This window comes from Scardinius erythrophthalmus, assembly GCF_964197995.2.
Source record: "Scardinius erythrophthalmus genome assembly, chromosome: 8".
NCBI lineage: Eukaryota > Metazoa > Chordata > Actinopteri > Cypriniformes > Leuciscidae > Scardinius > Scardinius erythrophthalmus.
Genome location: NC_138228.1, coordinates 44,228,290 through 44,246,952, shown reverse-complemented (window position 1 = coordinate 44,246,952; position 18,663 = coordinate 44,228,290). Strand labels below are relative to the sequence as shown.

The window sequence follows — 18,663 nt, the reverse complement described above, 5'->3', positions numbered from 1 at the left end:
CCTCTTTACAGAAATGTTTCTTCAAAAAGCAAGGAAATATATGATGTTTGATAATGATGTTTTTTAATGTCTATATGTTACGAAACCTTTTTTTTCTTTACTCCACATGGTGTGTTTCTGTTGGCAGATAATTAAACGATCTCATTATATAATTGGGATTTATCTCTAGTAAGCATGTCCAATTAACCAGACTATTTCCTGGACCTGTTTGTTTGAAAGCCTGAGGGAAGATCTGTGTGTGATCTTATCTGTCTCTCTGTGTACAGCCTTCTCCTCCATGCAGTTTCTTTGCTCTCTCTGGTTTTCTTGTTTTTTATATTGAGAATATACTGTAGATTAATGCACATGTATTTCCGGAAATTACCTTCTCTGTTAAGGGACGATGCCCCCATTTGATTGGCAGATGCATTTTTAAACATTTATGACGGCACCATTTTTTAAAACAATATTAGGGCTGCCACGATTCCTCAATTTAAAAAAAAAATCCTTGATTACAGTGTTGAGTAACGGGCAAAATACGGAAGTGGTGCATTCAACGGATCCATGAACCGCATTATTAGACCATTTTATAAAGCTGCACGATGTATTAAAACCATTTAAAAACCACACTATAGCATAGTGCCCTCTGAGTATAAATTATTAAAGAAACATTTGAATTAAATGTCATTTGGCCAATATTAAACAAGGATTTGATCTGCTGTAAAGTGTAACAACTCCAGGCCGTTGGCGCCCTCTGCAGGCATTTGTTATAATACATAATGTACACATGATGATTGCTAAAATACATAAAATATACATAATATAAACAGTGTTGTTCTATAAAACCATATGATTACTTGCTTTTGATACTGGCTTTGAACCAAATATTATTGCCTCAAGTGTATTTAAAGTCATTTTAAAGGCTTAGGTCTACTTTTATTACCACAAAAAATGTCCGACTGCTCAGTGAATCATCAAAATAACCGATTTCTCGATTACCAAAATAATCATTAGTGACAGCCCTAAACAATATAAATTATATACAGTGTTGTACGTCTATATTAAATACTTACATTTAAGTAAATCATAAAGACAAACTGTCCGTCCGAATTCATAATTTATTACCTCTTGCCCGTAAAATGAACATAACTAGGCCTAGAACTTACTACTACAGAGGTTATCAATTAAAAACAGAGGAATTCACCAAAATATGATTATTATTTTTTTGGCCCCTCTTAAAGGGACAGTTTAAAAGATGCATCTTGCATCTTCAACTTTTATAAGACGCATCTCGAGACCTTGTGGTTTTCCCCTTTCCACTGCCCGCGTCTCACGTTTTTCAAAGCTAAAACGCATTTTGTGTGAACCAGCCCTTAATATAGCTTCAATTAGTGCTACTCCATTTCTGAAACTTGGCTTTAAATGATTGTTTTTAAGGACTTTTTTGATATTAGCATAATTTATCTCCAGCCCTCTGCCAAAACACAGTTTCCTGGAGGGTATTTATTATGTTTTGCTCCTCTGGGAATCATGCGAACAGCTGGGCCTGAGGCAACTAATTCCCAGAGCAATATGGTACCTCGCGAGTTCAATGTTGTGTATCTTTGGTACCTTGTGTACTCACATACACGTGATTTGCTGGTATTTTGCATATTAATTGCCAACATTTGAATAATAGGATTTTAGTTTGCCACCGTCTTGAAAGGACATGCAAAATCGCAGTGACAATATCGCTTTGATGAAACTTCAAGAGTCCTTCAGTGTGACTCATTACACACTCAGACACAGATTATGTCTTATTCCTCCCACACCAACTCTTCTCTCAAGTGTTCACTCTTTAGTGTTTTGTCACCGCCACAGAAGTCAACGCTGTGCCTTTGTGCTTATCCAGTGCATGTTGGAAGAGCTCACACCAGATTCCTGAGGAGGCAGAGAACGAGAAATGCTGTCATCAAGAGAGAGATGTTACATAAAGCCGCACGCAGCACCATTTTTAACCCAGTTCTGTTGCGTTAAGCGGCTCTACTGCAGACCGAAACCTCTACAGTCCTCGTCTCTATAGCTCACACACTCTTAAAGGGATAGTTCACCCAAAAATGTAAATTCTGTCATCATTTACTCACCCTCAAGTTGTTATACTTTATACTATTCATTTTTTATACTATGGAAGTCATTGAGGCCCATCAACTGTTTGGTTACCCATATTCTTCGAAATATCTTCTTTTGTGTTCAGCAGAAGAAAGAAACTCATACAGGTTTGGAACAACTTTGGGTGAGTAAATGATGACAGAATTTTCATTTTTAGGTGAACTATCCCTTTAAAAATAGGGTTTTCTCGCAGCGATGCTATAGATGAACTATTTTTGTATCCCCAGAGAACCTTACAATGAACAGTTCTTAAAATAGCCATTTTTTCATAGAACATTTTAGTGATCTAAATAACTTTTTCCCACTATAGAGAACCTTTTGTGCTGTAGAAATGCTCCATGGATGTTAAAGGTTCTTCATGGAACCATTAATGCCAATAAAGAGCATTTATTTTTTAGTGCAGATGCAGAGCTGCTTTCCCATGCTCCAAAAACACCCAAAAAGCTGGATCTGGAAATGAAAGGAAATCAAAAATAAAATGTTTGGATGCTTTGCAATCATGGGAATTCTTAATTGCTAGGAAATTAAAGTCACAATGCAAACAGGAGGCTTCATGTTTAATGCAAATGCAATGTAACTGGACATGTGATTTACCCATGCAGTGTGTTCTGTTCTCATCTTCAGGCATACAGAACAATAAATATGTCTGTGAAACCATTTCTGATACCACAGCTGATGTAACCTTTAGAGATCACTTGTCCTTTTTCACAGCTCTCTTCTCACATCAACAAAAACCCTTTGCGGCAGCTGTTGCAGTGTGACATGCATGACTGGGACAGACTCCCATCAGGTTACACATATGCAACATCACTGATAACACCACTTATAATGTGGACACTGCCGTTACATGCATCTATACTGGATGCAAATCTCACGTCATCACCTCAGACTGTTGATAAGTAGTAATAACATAAATAATTTGTTGTAATTCAATTCAATTCACATTCATTTGTATAGCGCTTTTCACAATACACATAATTTCAAAGCAGCTTTACAGAAGATGCGTCTACATTACAATTTAGAGTGATCTGTTATCAGAGGTAACTAAGTTATGTATTTTTTTAAATGTACATATTCAAATTACACAGTTAGCAAAAAAAAGTATTCATTTAAACAATGTAATAATTTAACGCAGTACTAATACTTTATTTTCATTATATAACTAATTCTGTCTTTTGCCGTCATTCTGGGTTAAGCTGTCATTATATATTTTAAAAACGCATTCATTTTTAATGAAATAAGCATTTTTTTTTATTTAGCACTGCAATTCGGGCAGGACTCATAAAGGTGCTAACCTCTTTTAAAATTACAAATGTGAAACGTTGCTTAATCCAGTAACTGGATTAAGCAATTGAGCAAACTGTCTGAACCCAGGGTCTAAAAAAGGTCAAGGGTTTAATTAGCTCATTTTTCTGTATATTATGTAATTATGCTTTAATTAGATAGTACATTGTTAACAGCACGCTGTACACACACTGTAAAAAGTGCTTTTTCAAAGTTGTTAAATAAAACAGATTATGGGGGTATGTTTTACAAGAACATTCATTTTAGTCTTGCTACTTCAGAATGTTGCACTCAATGTGATCGTTTTACTTGCCGTTTCTTTATGTAATGTGAAATTTACTTGCAAATTTTTTTTAATTGTTTCACCTACACCAAAAAAATATCACTTCATTGTGCACAGCTACATACTTCAGCTCCATCTTCGTTTTTTTCAGACACACACCTCAGCCTGTGATGTCGTTGATTGGCTGACGGTGTGTGTGTGTGTGTGTGTGTGTGTGTGTGTGAGTGGGAAGCAGCCGGTCTTGTGCTCACGGGCATGATTTCCATGGTCACTGCTGTATCGCTGCACAACCCCTTCCCCCTCACCCAGTCCTGACGGAGAGGATGAATTATAATGTTTCGATGTGTTGGGGGAGGGACGCTGCATGTGTGTGTATGTGTGTATGTGCATGTGCGTTTTAGGATCCCGTGGTCTGTGTGGTGATCAGGTGGGGGAGGGACAATGTGTGTGTGAGTCTGCGCTCATGCCAGCTTCTGTAGACATTGCCACTGTCTGTAATATGGGAAAATGTTCCCCAAACTGCCTGTGCACAAGAGTGTTCGTAACGAACGAGGAACGAAAGTATTTGTAATGAAACAAAGAAACACAGAGATATAAATAGGTTTTTATTTTTTCTATGGAAAATGTGTGTGGTCCTTGACCTTGCCCATGCAAAAGTTGTCATTGTGCAAGGGTGTTGCCAGGGCGTTGCTATGTGGTCGGTTTGATGTTTTGAGTGTATTTAGCATGTTGCTGTGCGATTGCTAGGGTGTTCTGGTGGAAATTACAAGCCAGATCTTAATAATTTGGGTTAGTGATTTGAGTATGATCATTTAACATACTTTTAACAAGAGTACTTTTACAGAAATAATATACTCAGACAGAAAGAATAAATGGTTTATTTTAAGGTGACGTAGTTACATTGTACTTACTCAAATAAGTACTGAGTGAAACACCCACTATAGTTGTACTATAAAAGTACATGTAGTAATGTGTAACATTTCAAATAAAGTGTAACTGAATATACTAACAGTGTGACGCAACCTTGGCCTTCCCACTTCAGTCTATTTTACGCTGTAGTTTTTTAAGGGAACACTTTATTTTAGTGTCCTTGTTACTATAGTAGTTACTATAAACTGTACATAATTACACGCAACTAACCCTTACCTAATCCTAACCCTAACCCTATAATAAGTACATGTAGTTAATTATTATTACTCTGTACTTAAGTGTATAATTACACTGTAATAAGGACACCTTAAAATAAAGTGTAACTTCAAGCACACTTCTTTTCCACACGGGTAGTAATAGTGATAGTGGCAGTAACGGGCCATAATGCCAGATGTATCTTCTGTTCTGTTAGTATTTCTAACTTTTAAAGCTAAATGTGGAGCACAGATGAGCGTCTAAGAACAAAATGATATCAGCAGTTTTATAATCTGTGTGTCTGTGATGGAGCATCTGCTCTCGTCGTTACGTCAGCTCTCTGTCCTGAGCTGAACTGAAGTGACGCAGGTGCAGTTTTCTTTGAGATAGGATGAACCTATCCAGACCTGGCCGTCTGCACTTGTGTGAATCACAGTCTTCAGCGCTCGGTTGAACTGAGCTGTGATTACTGTGATGTGCTAATGACAAGTTAATCTTTCAGAAGTAGCCAGTGCTTTCTTTTTGAGCTGAGTGATTCGAGTCTTTCAGTTTAATTGAACTGGTTAAAAAATGATTCATTGATTTGATTCATGATTTACTGTACATGTTCATTTTGTGGTCAAATAAATATTAATTTAAAGGTGTGTCAAGTCAAGTCACCTTTATTTATATAGCGCTTTATAAAATACAGATTGTTTCAAATCAGCTTTACAGTGAAAACAGGAAAATTATGCATTTCGGCTGTTGTTCAGTTTAGTTTTGATGGTAAAGATCAATCATTAATTTAGTTAATTTCATTTATAAAGCAGTTCTGCCAAAAAAATGTCATCCTACATCCTTGTTAAAAAACTTTATTGTGTTAAATGTGCACTTCAAATCTTAAAAGTATATTTTTAAAAGACTGTACTCGAAGATAATATAATATTAATTAAATAAAAGGCCACTTAATTGTGCTTAAGAAGAGTATTACCATGACTGTTTCTGGTAACACTTTATTTTACAGTGTCCTTACCATAGTAATAAAAGTAAATTATGCATAATTTCATGCAACTAACCCTCAACCAAATCCTAATCCAACCTTAACCCTATAGTAAGTAGATGCACTTGCTTAATATTACTCAGTACTTAATGAGTAATATTAATAATGTTAATGTTAATGTTAATGTTAATGTTAATTACACTGTAACAATGACACCTTAAAATAAAGTGTAACCCTGTTTCTTAACACACTTTTAAAAAGTGCACTCTGTAATAATGTGAAATGACATGTTTAAAAGTACATTTTTAATCATGGTTTTAGTCTCTTTTGTCGTGCTTTACAGAAGTACTCTTATTTTGGTGTGCTGACTATAAGATAAAGCACATGTAAAGTACTTGATTATCATTTTAACTGTAGTGAATGTAAAATATACTAAAATGCAACTTCATTACAAATGTATTTAAATACATGCCATACAAGTTTCAGTTGAATTTACTGTAAATGGTTGTCAGTACATTTATATTATAAAGACCAAAGTATGAAATTACATATTAAAGATGTACTCAAGTGGGTAAAAAAAAATTAAAAATCACTCTTAAGTTAAGCTAATTACATATAATATACATTTAAATTGAAACGTTTTCATGTAATTATAAATAACATGCATTTAAGTGTCAGAAAACATTATATTCACTTTGCATTCAAATATAATCATTTCCGTTTTAAAAGAATGCAAAAAAAGTGCAGTAGTATTTGGGAATCTTCTTTGGAAGATTGGCTATCGTGATTTTTGCAGTTTCCACGAGTGGACCAGACATTCAGCCTTGAATGTTGATGTTCTTCTCTCTTCCTCTCAGGAGGGCCAGCGGTTAATGCAGGAGAAGCCGGAGCTGAGCGCGCTGGTGAAGAAGAAGCTGGAGGAGATCCGTGAGTGCTGGCAGGATCTGGAGAGCACCACACAAGCCAAAGCCCGGCAGCTGTTCGAGGCCAACCGGGCCGACCTGCTGGTGCAGAGCTACACCAGCCTGGACCAGCGACTCCAGCAGCTCGAGGGACAGCTGGCACACGTGGACTACGGCCAGGACCTCACCACGGTCAACAAGCAGCTGAAGAAACTGCAGGTCTAGACTCTTTCTTTCACGGTCACGCGCGTCAGCAGCTTTCAGTGTTTAGCGTCAAGATGATGTGTCCTCCAGAACTTGCTTTTATCAGATTGCTGGTTTCCAACATGCCTTTAATTTGCTCTTTATTTCTTTCCGATTCCTGTGCTGAAGACTTTTATTTTCTTATCCACTGCTGCATTTACTGGTAATATGAGCCTCATCACTGTCCACCGTATGAGTGTATTTCATGTCGCTGGTGTGGCTCTCCTCTCTGACAGCATGCCATGGCTCTCAGCTGATCTGAGTTCAGTTTCAGCTCTGTCCCCACGTCACTCCATCCACATCATCATCAGCGGTACTGTAGCATCTTCATTTCGCTTTCTTTATTTGCACACACCCTCTCATTCTTTCAGTTTGCTTTTACTCTCTTTCAATTCCCATCAATCTTCACCAGAATATGTATCATATGTGCATCATATGCGGTCCTGTGTGTGTATGGGAGTGTGTGGTTATATTTCCTATCCTTTTATACATCAGCATATTTCAAATTGTCACTAAAGAAACATTTGCCTTCAGTAACATTTAGTGTAATTAAAAATGTAGCTCTTGTAGTTTGTCAGCTCTCCATGTACTTGGTGTGCGGGTCAGAATTAAACATTTTGAGTAGTCATTATAATATATTCTATTTTCTTTTTAAGTTTCAGTTGTGTATTTTATAATGTTAGTTATAGTCTCTTTTAGTTTGATGTTAACTGTGCCTTAACTCAATGAATTGCTGCTTCTCATTTCAGAACGACATAATAATAGGTCACAAGTTTAAATCTCATTATTGTAATTATGAACTGCCCTTGATATATGAGTTTGGATTGGTCATTTACTCTAGTTCACTTCACTGTCTTAATTTATGTAACATCTTACCCGAATGGGTCATGTGGATCTTTCTCAGAAGTTAGAGATTGGAAAGATTTGTTAATGTTTTTAAAAATAGAAGTCTCTTATACTCATAAAGGCTGCATTTATTTGATCAAAAATGAAGTAAAACTGTAATATTGTAAAATATTATTACTATTTTTATACATTTTAAAATATACTTTATTCCTGCTATAGTAAAGCTGAATTTTCATCATCATCACTCCAGTCTTCAGTGTCACTTGATATTTTCAGAAATTATTAAAATATGGTAATTTGGTGCTCTTATTAATATTATGTTGAAAACAGTTGTGCTGCTTATTATTTTTGTGGATACCTTGATCATTTTTTTGAATTTGATCAAATTTTTATTTGAAATATAAATCTATTTTTGGTACATTATACATGTCTTTACCGTGACGTTTGATCAATTTAATCCATTAAAATTATTTTTAAAAATCCCCAGAAAAAGAAAACATACTGAACCCAAACTTTTGAACGGTAGTATATGAGCTGAAGATATCGTTGGTCTCATACCTAGTTTGCAATTTTCAATGACTTCAACTTTTTACAAGCACATCTTAACTTTAATAAGCCCACACGTTTTCTTTGGAAGTTTGAAAGGTTTATGATGATGTCATAACTCACTTCCTGTCTCCTCTTGTCTTTCTGGTGTTCTTCCTCTCCTCTTTCCCACTATCTATATTGTCATAACTGTGCTGAACTGTGTATTTCTTTGTCCCGCTCTCTTGGATGTCCACTATGTTCTCCTGACTTTCTCTCCTGTTCTACACCTCAACCGTTGCTCGTTCATCATGTTCACTTCCACCACTCTCTTGCTTACAGACGATGGAGTGTCATATGGAGGAGTGGTATAAAGAGGTTGGAGACCTGCAGGTCCATGCGGCTTCCATCCCTCAACAAGGGGAGGTGATGGAAAAGGTGTCCGAGAAACAAGTGGGTGTGGAAACGCGAATCGTTCGACTGATCGAGCCTCTGAAAGAGAGACGCCGTATCCTGCTGGCCTCTAAAGAAGTGCACCAAGTTGGCCGTGACCTTGAGGATGAAATTGTGAGTTTGACAACCTCATTACAACCATTAGCTTTAATATATTGTGGTATTTTCAATGTGCCTCGCAACATATCGTGTACGTGTTTGTCCGCAGTTGTGGATACAAGAGCATCTTCCAATGGCCACTTCTCAGGAACATGGGACAAGTTTACAAGCTGTACAGCAACTCATGAAGAAGAATCAGGTAAGACAACCTCAAAATCTGAACAGCTTAGATGATGCTGGTTTAGGCTAGTCTGGTGCTGGTCTAGCTGGTTGACTTGAGGATAGAAAACACTACATAACTTTTGGCCAGATTTTTGCCCCAATTTTCGATCTGGACTTAATAGTAGTTTTCAAAAGTCAGGGCCAGTCTGCAGGTTTTAGGCAGATTTCACAGAAAATCGCATAGTGTATGATGGCCACAGACTGATTTTTTAGCTTCCGACTGTGATTCCATCCAGTCGGAGGAGATGTGATTATAATAGATTTTTTTTTTATTTGTCATGTCTCTTTGTAACGAGGCAGATGTTTCTGAGTGAGTTTGGCCCAGTTTACACCTGGTATTAAGAAGCGTTTTGGTCGATCGGATCACAAGTGGACGACGCTAAATACGTTAAATACTTTAGACCACTTCCATAGGTAGATGAAAACACAATCTAACACACACTCACAGCGTTCGGCTGGTCTTGAACAGAGATCTGAAAAAGTCCATACATTTACATGTCCATAGACCCTCGCCTCGAAGAAATCAGGAAAGAAGTGGTTGAAAGTGGACAAAAGAGACGGATTAAAACACCATCAACAGTGCCTTAAAAGATTCTATATTTAGACCTACGAATGATATATTTTGTATATTTAGTCTTAAGAATGAAATTTATATTGTAAAAAAAATCATATTTATCAAACGTGCACACCAGTAAGTAATCATTGTTGATAAATCCCACGTTCTTAAACGTACAGTATGGAATTTTTTTCGCCAATAGGGGGCGCTAACCTCTTACAATAACAAAGGGGTAGTTTGATGACGCAACATTTGCTAAGAATTATGGATCTTGTCGTCAACGTCAAGCCGACCGATCTAATAATGTTTATGGATGAGTGAATACATCGATGTTTTTATCATGACTGTGATATGAAGCAGTTCGGGATTGCTAAGAGACAGCTATCAGCTCCACACGCGACGCGAGTCCCGCGGATATAAAAGGAATATGGACATTTCATTCTACCGAACTACACGCAGAATTATAACTCACAGGTCAGTTTATTAGACAAATTAAACTTGTGAGGTAACGCAGCGCTGTTTCACTTGGTCTTACATTACACTAGCACACTAAACTGCATTTGAATGTGTTGAAATTAAGTAAGCTAGATCAACATTAGAATAACATACAGATCATATTCAACATTTTATCATTGTTGAACTATATAACATTGATTAGTTTTATGTAAATGTGCTCACCTGTTTAATAAAGTACATGTAGGAGCGGTCGAAGTCTCGGACGTGGAGCTCTCGTTTATATACTGTCTATGGGAGCTCTCGGCATCTCGAAAACACCGCGCTGATATTGATTCTCGTTTTAGTTCTCTTTTTTATCCAAAGTCTGCTTGCCATGGTCCATAATATTTGAACGAAACAACAACAGCGTGCAAATAGACATTGCGAACTACACAGTGGTCCACGTCTGTCGCTTGGGTTACTATCAGACGGCTCTGGTTCATAGCACTGGTTGCCATGGCAGCACGAGCGGAAACCAGGGACAACGCGGATATGACGCCATTGGCGGCGACAAAACGGAAATAAAGAAACGGGGCGTTTCTCGAATTAAATTACAAATTTATCCTGGTTTGAAAGTTGTTGGAAACAGTCGGGATAATGTAAGTACACAACAAAAAAATATATATAACATAGATATAGTGATTTTTGCTATTTTTTAAGCAAAAAAGTTACATATTGTGCCTTTAAGCACCATGCTCGTTCACGTTCATTTGCATTCAAAAAATGCCGCCAATGAACCATATATAGTTACAACACCTTTATAAATCAGGTGAATGTATATGTCCTCACTGAAATCATGGCAAAGAGGGCGAAAACGAGAAACCTCACAGAAAGTACTGGTGAGCCAAGTGGCAGAAAACCAAAAAGTGTTATTTGGGTCACTCACTTTGAGGCGTAACTAACAAAAGAAAAAATTGTACATGGGAGAAAATAACAGCTGCTGTTAATTCTGTTGGGTCAGAGGAAAGAACACTGCCAGAAATAAAAAAGAAATGGTTTGACATTAAAATCGCTGCCAAAAAAAGGGTCACACATGCAAACGGGAAATATCTGCTTCTGGAGGAGGACAAAAAACGTGTTTTCTGCACACCGTTTGCCAAGTCTTCCAGCAAAGCGAGATCAGCCATGACACTACATTCCAAATGTCTTTTCAACTGTCTTTTATAGCTTTGTACACCAATTATGCAAATGTCTAGCTTGAACTATGAAATTGCTAATTGAGTATTTGTAATTAAAGGACACAAGAAACACGGCGGCACTTTCTTTTTGTAGTACCATCATTCTAGCCCTATATTCTCTGCATAAGCACGCTCAGAGTTGTGCTTATATTTACACACATTCCTCTGTATAAGCACAAGTTGGTAGATCCCACACTTTGCGTGAAACTGTTCTCACACACATCTGCATACTTGATCGCATATTTGTGATCAGATCAACCAAAATGCATCTTAATGCCAGGTGTAAACAGGGCCTTTGTTATCTTCAGAACTTCTTGAAAGTCTGGTAGTGCGTAATCCTCTGTCGTTTAGTGTTATGATGCATAGCTTTTCTCTGAACCATTTACGAAGTCGGCAAGTGTGTGTTTTCAAATCTGTTCCGATGTGTAGTATATTCCAGCCTTTAGTCAATCAGCATAATCTTTCTAGTGAAAGATAGTTGACCAATGATATCCTGGTGGTTAGGATATCCATCAGGACATCCATTTGACTGTATTTTCCGACTTTCCAGGTTTTCACTGATATGCAAAAAAAGTTTTCATATTTTGAGCAAAAAGCTGAGAAAATAACGTATGTTTGCATATATTGCATGTTCAGATATTCCTACAACAAAATATTGAAACTTTTGTGAAAATGATCAAAAATGCTGGTGCTGGCTGGCAACTTTTTTCAGAAACGTTGGCGGGGAAAGAGTTAAAACGCCTGTTAGGGACACCAACATCCCATGTTATTTTTTCCTCTTTGAGTCCTCGACAGAAAAATATAGAGATGTGTATTTCACTGAATCTGTTTCTCATGGTCTTCTCTCTCAGAGTCTGCAGAAAGAGCTTCATGGTCACCGTGCGCGTGTGGAGGACGTTCTGGAGCGGGCAGGCGTGATCGCGTCCATCCGCAGTCCCGAGGCAGACAGCATCAGGGACGGCATGGAGCAGCTCCATCACCTGTGGGAGGTGCTGTGGGTGGAGACGGAGCGCCGGCAGCTCGTGCTGGATGCCATGTACCAGGCGCAGCAGTACTACTTTGATGTGGGAGAAGTGGAAGCCTGGCTCAGCGAGCAGGAACTGCACATGATGAACGAGGAGACGGGAAAGGTAGGAGAGGAGAACAGAGAGGTCATGTGGGGGTGGGAAACTCCAGACTAGGATGATGTTTCTATAACTCTGAAAAAGATCAAATATTGTTCAAATTAAATCGTGTCAAATACATAAATAATGCTAATGATTATAGTGTTATCTATTTGGCTCGTATAGATCAAGTTTTTTGTAAAAAAACTATTTACATTTATATATGTTTTATATTAATACTAGGTTATATATGTGACCCTGGACCACAAAACCAGTCACATGGGTAATTTTTTTTTTAATATTAAATATTTGGTCAAGAAACAAGTAACAATTATTTGAAAATCTGGAATCTGAGGGTGCAAAAAAATATAAACATTGAGAAAATCGCCTTTAAACTTGTCCATTTATGTTCGCATTTGTGCTGCATTCACTCACAAAAATAAATGTTTTATATATTTACAGTAGGAAATTTACAAAATATCTTCATGGATCATGATCTTTACTTAATATTCTAATGATTTTTGGCATAAAAGAAAAATCGTGAATTTTGACCCATATTGCCACAAATATGCCCGTGCGACATGTGACTGGTTTTGTGATCCAGGGTCATATATGTTATCATATACGGTATATACAGTATATACATGTTTCTCATAGAAATGTTACATTACATTTTACATGTATCAAATGCTTTTATCCAAAGCGACTTAAAATAGCAATTCATCACAGAGCCAACAATATTCATGATGTATATATAGGACAATGTGCAATGTATATAAACTCTGTGTGTGTGTCTGTTGAAAAAAAAGTTGCAAAAATAATTATCATAATTAATATTGCATTTTAAATTTACCGTATTCTCAGTATATAATGCCAGGTTTATTAGAAAGCTAGAATAGGAAACAAGATAGAGCAAGTGTTGCAAAAAAAAAAAAAGTTAATACAAAAATTAAAGAGTGTTGCAAAAATAATGAATTATAATCATATATATATATTACAATATTATGTGGTGGGACCAGTGAAAATGTTGGCAGGATAAGAACACAAGTTTAACTACTCGTTCAACTGGGTGATTAGAAAGAACAGACCTGTGTAGACAGCAGTTTTTCAGGAAGCTTTAGTTTCTGGCAAGGACACCTGCAGTAGATTATAGTGTTCTGCTGTGATGTTATAGATGATGACATTGGAGCAGGATGAGTGTATCTGAGCTGTGTCCTCTCTCTGTTAAGGATGAAGCCAGCACTCTCCAGTTGCTGAAGAAACAGCTGGCGCTGGAGCAGACCATAGAGGACTATGCTGAGACCATCGGCCTGCTGTCTCAGCAGTGTAGACAGCTTCTGGAGCTCGGACATCCGGACTGGTAAATGTTCAGCAGTCGCCTGACAGTCAAAGAGAAGCACACATCTCTTTACTGCCATTGTAATCAAACAAATCAAACATTCAAACACACAACACTCTTTAGGCTTTTCACTTTTGAGGAATGTCATTACCATCAAACATTTCTTTTTATTCCAGTGATAAAAGCTTTCAAGAGTAACAGATTTCACTGATTTTTTTTCCTTTGAATGAAATCCAAGTATGTGTGTGTATGCTTGTGCCTCAGTGAGCAGATCAGTAAGCGTCAGTCTCAGATCGACAGGCTGTACGTGTCTCTGAAGGACCTGGTGGAGGAGAGGAAGTCTCGTCTGGAGCAGCAGTACTGGCTCTTTCAGCTCAACAGAGAGGTGGATGAGCTCGAGCAGTGGATCGCAGAGAGGGAGGTCATCGCCAGCTCCACTGAACTCGGACAGGACTTTGAGCACGTCACGGTCAGTTTTACACTGTTGCATCAGCTATTTCGAATTTATCAGATCAGCTGTAGCTCTTCTGTTTCTTAAAGTCCCCATGAAATCAAAATTGTAGTTTCTTGGCTTTTAGTATGACTATGTTAGCCCTACTGTTATCTATAAGCTAGTGTGCTCCAAAACAAAAACAAAATTCGCATTTAGAAGATATAAGCATTCAAAACCTCAATGATTTTGATGACATCACTCTGCACTTCAGCTTCTCATCAGATTTTCAGTCCAATCAAATGCTCTTTAGAATCTGAAGCTCCGCCCCCTACATTATAAATAGAAGCTGAAGCTGCGGCTAAAATTTACTATTTTCTACATGGCAAATGGCACATAGTGCACTATATAGGGAATAGGGAACGATTCAGACAGTGTCATGCTTTACATTGGGGCGAATGAAGTCTGATTTCACGTTAGTGTCACACGAACCTGAGACACGAGAGCACAGATCATATGTGGGAGTCGGAGAAGACCATAAAACGTATCAGACCCATTTGAATTCTGCACAGAATGCTATATTTTAAAGCGATATAGAGGAGATTAGGAGGAGAAACGGTTCAAGATTAGGAGGAAACTGCGGCGTTATCGAGCTCAACGGCTCTGGATGAGCTGTGATATAAACTAAACACTACTGGCTATTTTTAAAAAGGGGAGGAGCTGCTCGATATGCCCCGCCCTGTCTTCCTGTTTCTGTGGAAATTACGTCAACACATTGAATAATGCTGCGCGTTTCAAGGCACTTCAGTGGAACTTTAACACTTCTGTCCTGTCATGATGACACTTTTCCTGATCCTCAGATTCTGCAGGAGAAATTTACAGAGTTTGCAGCGGAGACAGGGAGCCAGGGGCACGAGAGGGTCACAGCCGTTAACCAGATGGTTGATGAGCTCATAGATTACGGCCACGCGGACGCAGCCACCATCGCTGAATGGAAGGATGGCGTGAACGAGGCCTGGGCAGATCTGCTGGAGCTGATGGAGACGCGGGGACAGATGCTCGCTGCCTCACACCAGTTACACAAGTTCTTCTCTGACTCCCGAGAGGTATGTAGAAATAGGAAATGCAGACCATCTGATTAATTAAAGCATCTAAAATGAGTCATGTTTGCAAAGGACATCTACAAATGACTGATTATTAAGGCGAGACACGGGAGGTCAATTTTGAGATTTTTGGATATTTGTCTTCAATAACATGTCTTCTTTCAGACTTGTGGTGAAAAAAAGTCAGAAATACACATTTAGGTCTTTATTTTACTACAGTTTGTCTGTTTGCGTCTGTAGATTTCTCATAAATTCAACAAAAGTTGGCGTTCTTAATCAACATGCTGCTCCGCGATCGCTGTCTGCTCCCTGTCATCACACGCAGGATCCAAATATGTCGGATCCAAATATGGTCATTTCCTTTTTATCAGCAACCAGTCGTGAAAGTAAAAGGGCTGAATGCGCAGTCTCATTGGCTGATGATAAATCAGCCGTTTCCTCAAAATGACTTTTCTCTCATACTCCAAGTCCGAAATCTCCACTTCAGTAGCACCTATATACACCAAACCTTCCAGTCTTGTACCTAGTTATATTATGAAGACATTTACAGAGGGATTTGTAAATATATTATTCCTAGCCTGATTTATATAACATTTTATTCCAAAAAACATAGCGAAAATCATTTTTTTAAGGCTATTGACAGTAAATTCTGATTTACAGGATAACAAAAGTAGATATCCATAAATCCCTCTGTAATTGTTTTCCCATCTAATATGTGAACACAATGAAAAAATTATTTTTAACCTGGCTTTATCCAATACTCAGATTTCGTTTTTTAAAATATATGCAAATTAGTGCATATTTAATTAGATATTGCCTAATTTGCATATTTAAACATTAAATTACAGAAAACTTGTTATACATTTTTTTCTCATCTTAATGTAGGTAATCAACTGGGAAAGTTTCATGGTGATATCTGCTAGTTAAAAATTTTACCCTATTCACCTGTAGTGTCTCGCCTTAAACTCATCCTGCACCACTTCTTACTTCATCCATCCAGAACACACTAGCACTGACAGAACATTGCATTAACAACCACTTAGAACATCATATCAGTGCCCTAGAAACCACCCAAATCACTTATGCGCAAACTTAAAATAACGCATTATTAATTTGCGAATAAAGCACTGTTTCTATCCCATGTGTTCAAGAGAACAAAACCGTCACTTGCTGGAAAATTGTCGCAATAAAAATGGACGTTGCTGCAATCCGGAAAGCAACTTGGTCTCCTAAAATTACTTGCGCCATGTTATCTTGCGTTTAGATGCATTAAGTTTGGGAGTGCAGTCGTGTGAGACAGTTCTGGAAGGTCATTATACCCAATCATTTTGATGACAGTGTTTTTTTTATGAGGTAACCCAAAATTAGCATAGAAGTAGATGGATGGAAACATAGCTAGTGTGGTGGCAACTTCTGCAGGAGTAAGCATGTGCATGGGCAGTGTACTTTATATCACTGGTGGAGTAACAGTCCTAGTTCTCCTTGATGTCCTGGGATGTCTTGTGTATAGTTTTTAATTTATTACAGTGATATTTGTGGGATAGTGCTGAGGTATGTTTGTCCTTCCACTGCAGCTGTTGGGGTGACAGAGCTCTGTTTGTGTGTGTTAGTGTGTTTTCTGTGTGTACAGGATAATTAAGAGCAGGTATATGTGCTGCATCATGCTGCCACAATGTGTCCGCACGTGTGGAATAACACAAGTCTGTGTGTGTGTGTGTGTGTGTGTTTCAGGTGTTAGCACAGATTGAGGATAAGCAGCGGAGGTTACCTGAGGTCCGCGCATGTCAAGGAGGCACTTCAAATACCAGCACTCTACAGAGACTCATGCAGACTTTCGAACATGATATTCAGCTGCTTGTTGCACAGGTGAACTAATGCAACACATCCTAATGCAAGGAATACAAATAGTAAAGTTTGTGGATAGATCTCTACAATAAGTTTCATCACATTTTTATTAAAAAGGGTTGTTTTCCTCAGGTGAGACAGTTACAGGAGAGTGCAGCCCAGCTCCGAACAGTTTATGCCGGCGAGAAAGCAGAAGCCATCGCCATGCAGGAACACGAAGTGATGCAGACATGGAAAGAGCTGCTCATATCCTGCGAGGACTGCCGAATGCAGATCACCACAGCAACAGACAAGTTACGTTTCTTTGGGATGGTGCGTGATCAGCTGATGTGGATGGAGAGCATCATCTGTCAGATAGGAACTGGGGAGAAACCAAGGTAAGACACGTGCTGGGACACCTGCTCTATGCTTATAGGAAATCATTAAGGTGCTTTAACATTATAATGCATGAAGGTTTGCGTCAGGTCAGCTGGAGAGCAGCCACTGTGGCCGCTGGAGGGTACTATAGGTATCATACCACGGGCACAAATAAGTGATAAGTTGGTAAGTGCATGAACCACAAGAGTATTTACACATATTACAATTGAGTGTAATAGTATCTATCAAGAGTTCTGCACAGGATTTCTGTTAAGAACACAATAGATCTGTTACAAAATTTAGTGAGCTGCTTTGCTGTCTGCTGGCTACTAGGGTTGCAAAATTCCAGGAATTTTCTAAATTTGAAACTTTCCATGGGAATTAACAGGAATCAATGGGAATAAAATGGAAATTTGCAAAATTGCAGCATCGCCTGTAACAGGGAAATTAAATGTAGTTGATATTTTGCAGCATTATCTTGGTTAAAGCAACCAGATTTAATGCAAATTCATTTAAATTTCCACCCTGCACTTACAATTTTGAGGCCACACCCCCTGCATGCACTGTGCATTCCTCCATCACATGCACAGATAATTTCTAGAATCCTGCACACTACAGCAGGACCGAAGCCACACAACTGCATTTGAGCCCAAGGACTACATCCAGTCATGTAAGTTTTGATGATATTACTAGGGTCAACATATTTGATCTAGAACCTAGGTTATAGTTTGATTTAGCATACTGATTGAGGAGTGTTCATCTAATCATCTAGCCTATTTCTATTCATTTGTCCAGCAACTACTGTCAAATATTTTTACCATTCCAGAATATTCCAATAGTTTAGCTAACTATTTATATACAGTATCTGTGCATGGCATTACATTAGTGTTTTTTTTACAAGGTTTTTTTTTCTAATCTTATTCTACAGAACAATGCCACGCGCCCCATCTGATGTGTGGATACATTTCACCTCAGCCAGTGTAGAAGGAAAGACTGTGGACATTTGCAAACATGCTTATTTTATTCAACATTCATGCATCTCTGTTGTTCAGTGAAATAATCGATTAAAGTTCTACTCACAAATAAATCAGTCAAAAGAAGAAAACATTTCATTTGTATTAGTTTGCATGCATGTCTGCTTACGACAAACAAACAAAATGTTATATTTA

At 38.0% G+C, this 18,663-nt stretch overlaps 1 protein-coding gene across 1 annotated transcript in view; it reads left to right on the top strand.

The window, feature by feature from the left end:
- sptbn4b (spectrin, beta, non-erythrocytic 4b) overlaps positions 1-18,663 on the top strand; it is a gene marked incomplete at its 5' end in the record, with an annotated part of 73,252 nt that overhangs the window by 44,268 nt on the left and 10,321 nt on the right. The window contains 9 exons of the mRNA XM_081371740.1: positions 6,656-6,919; positions 8,657-8,881; positions 8,976-9,065; positions 12,169-12,447; positions 13,650-13,780; positions 14,024-14,228; positions 15,050-15,295; positions 17,024-17,158; positions 17,270-17,514. Of these exons, the coding sequence (XP_081227866.1) occupies positions 6,656-6,919; positions 8,657-8,881; positions 8,976-9,065; positions 12,169-12,447; positions 13,650-13,780; positions 14,024-14,228; positions 15,050-15,295; positions 17,024-17,158; positions 17,270-17,514 (1,820 nt within the window). The remainder of the gene's footprint in view (positions 1-6,655; positions 6,920-8,656; positions 8,882-8,975; positions 9,066-12,168; positions 12,448-13,649; positions 13,781-14,023; positions 14,229-15,049; positions 15,296-17,023; positions 17,159-17,269; positions 17,515-18,663) is intronic.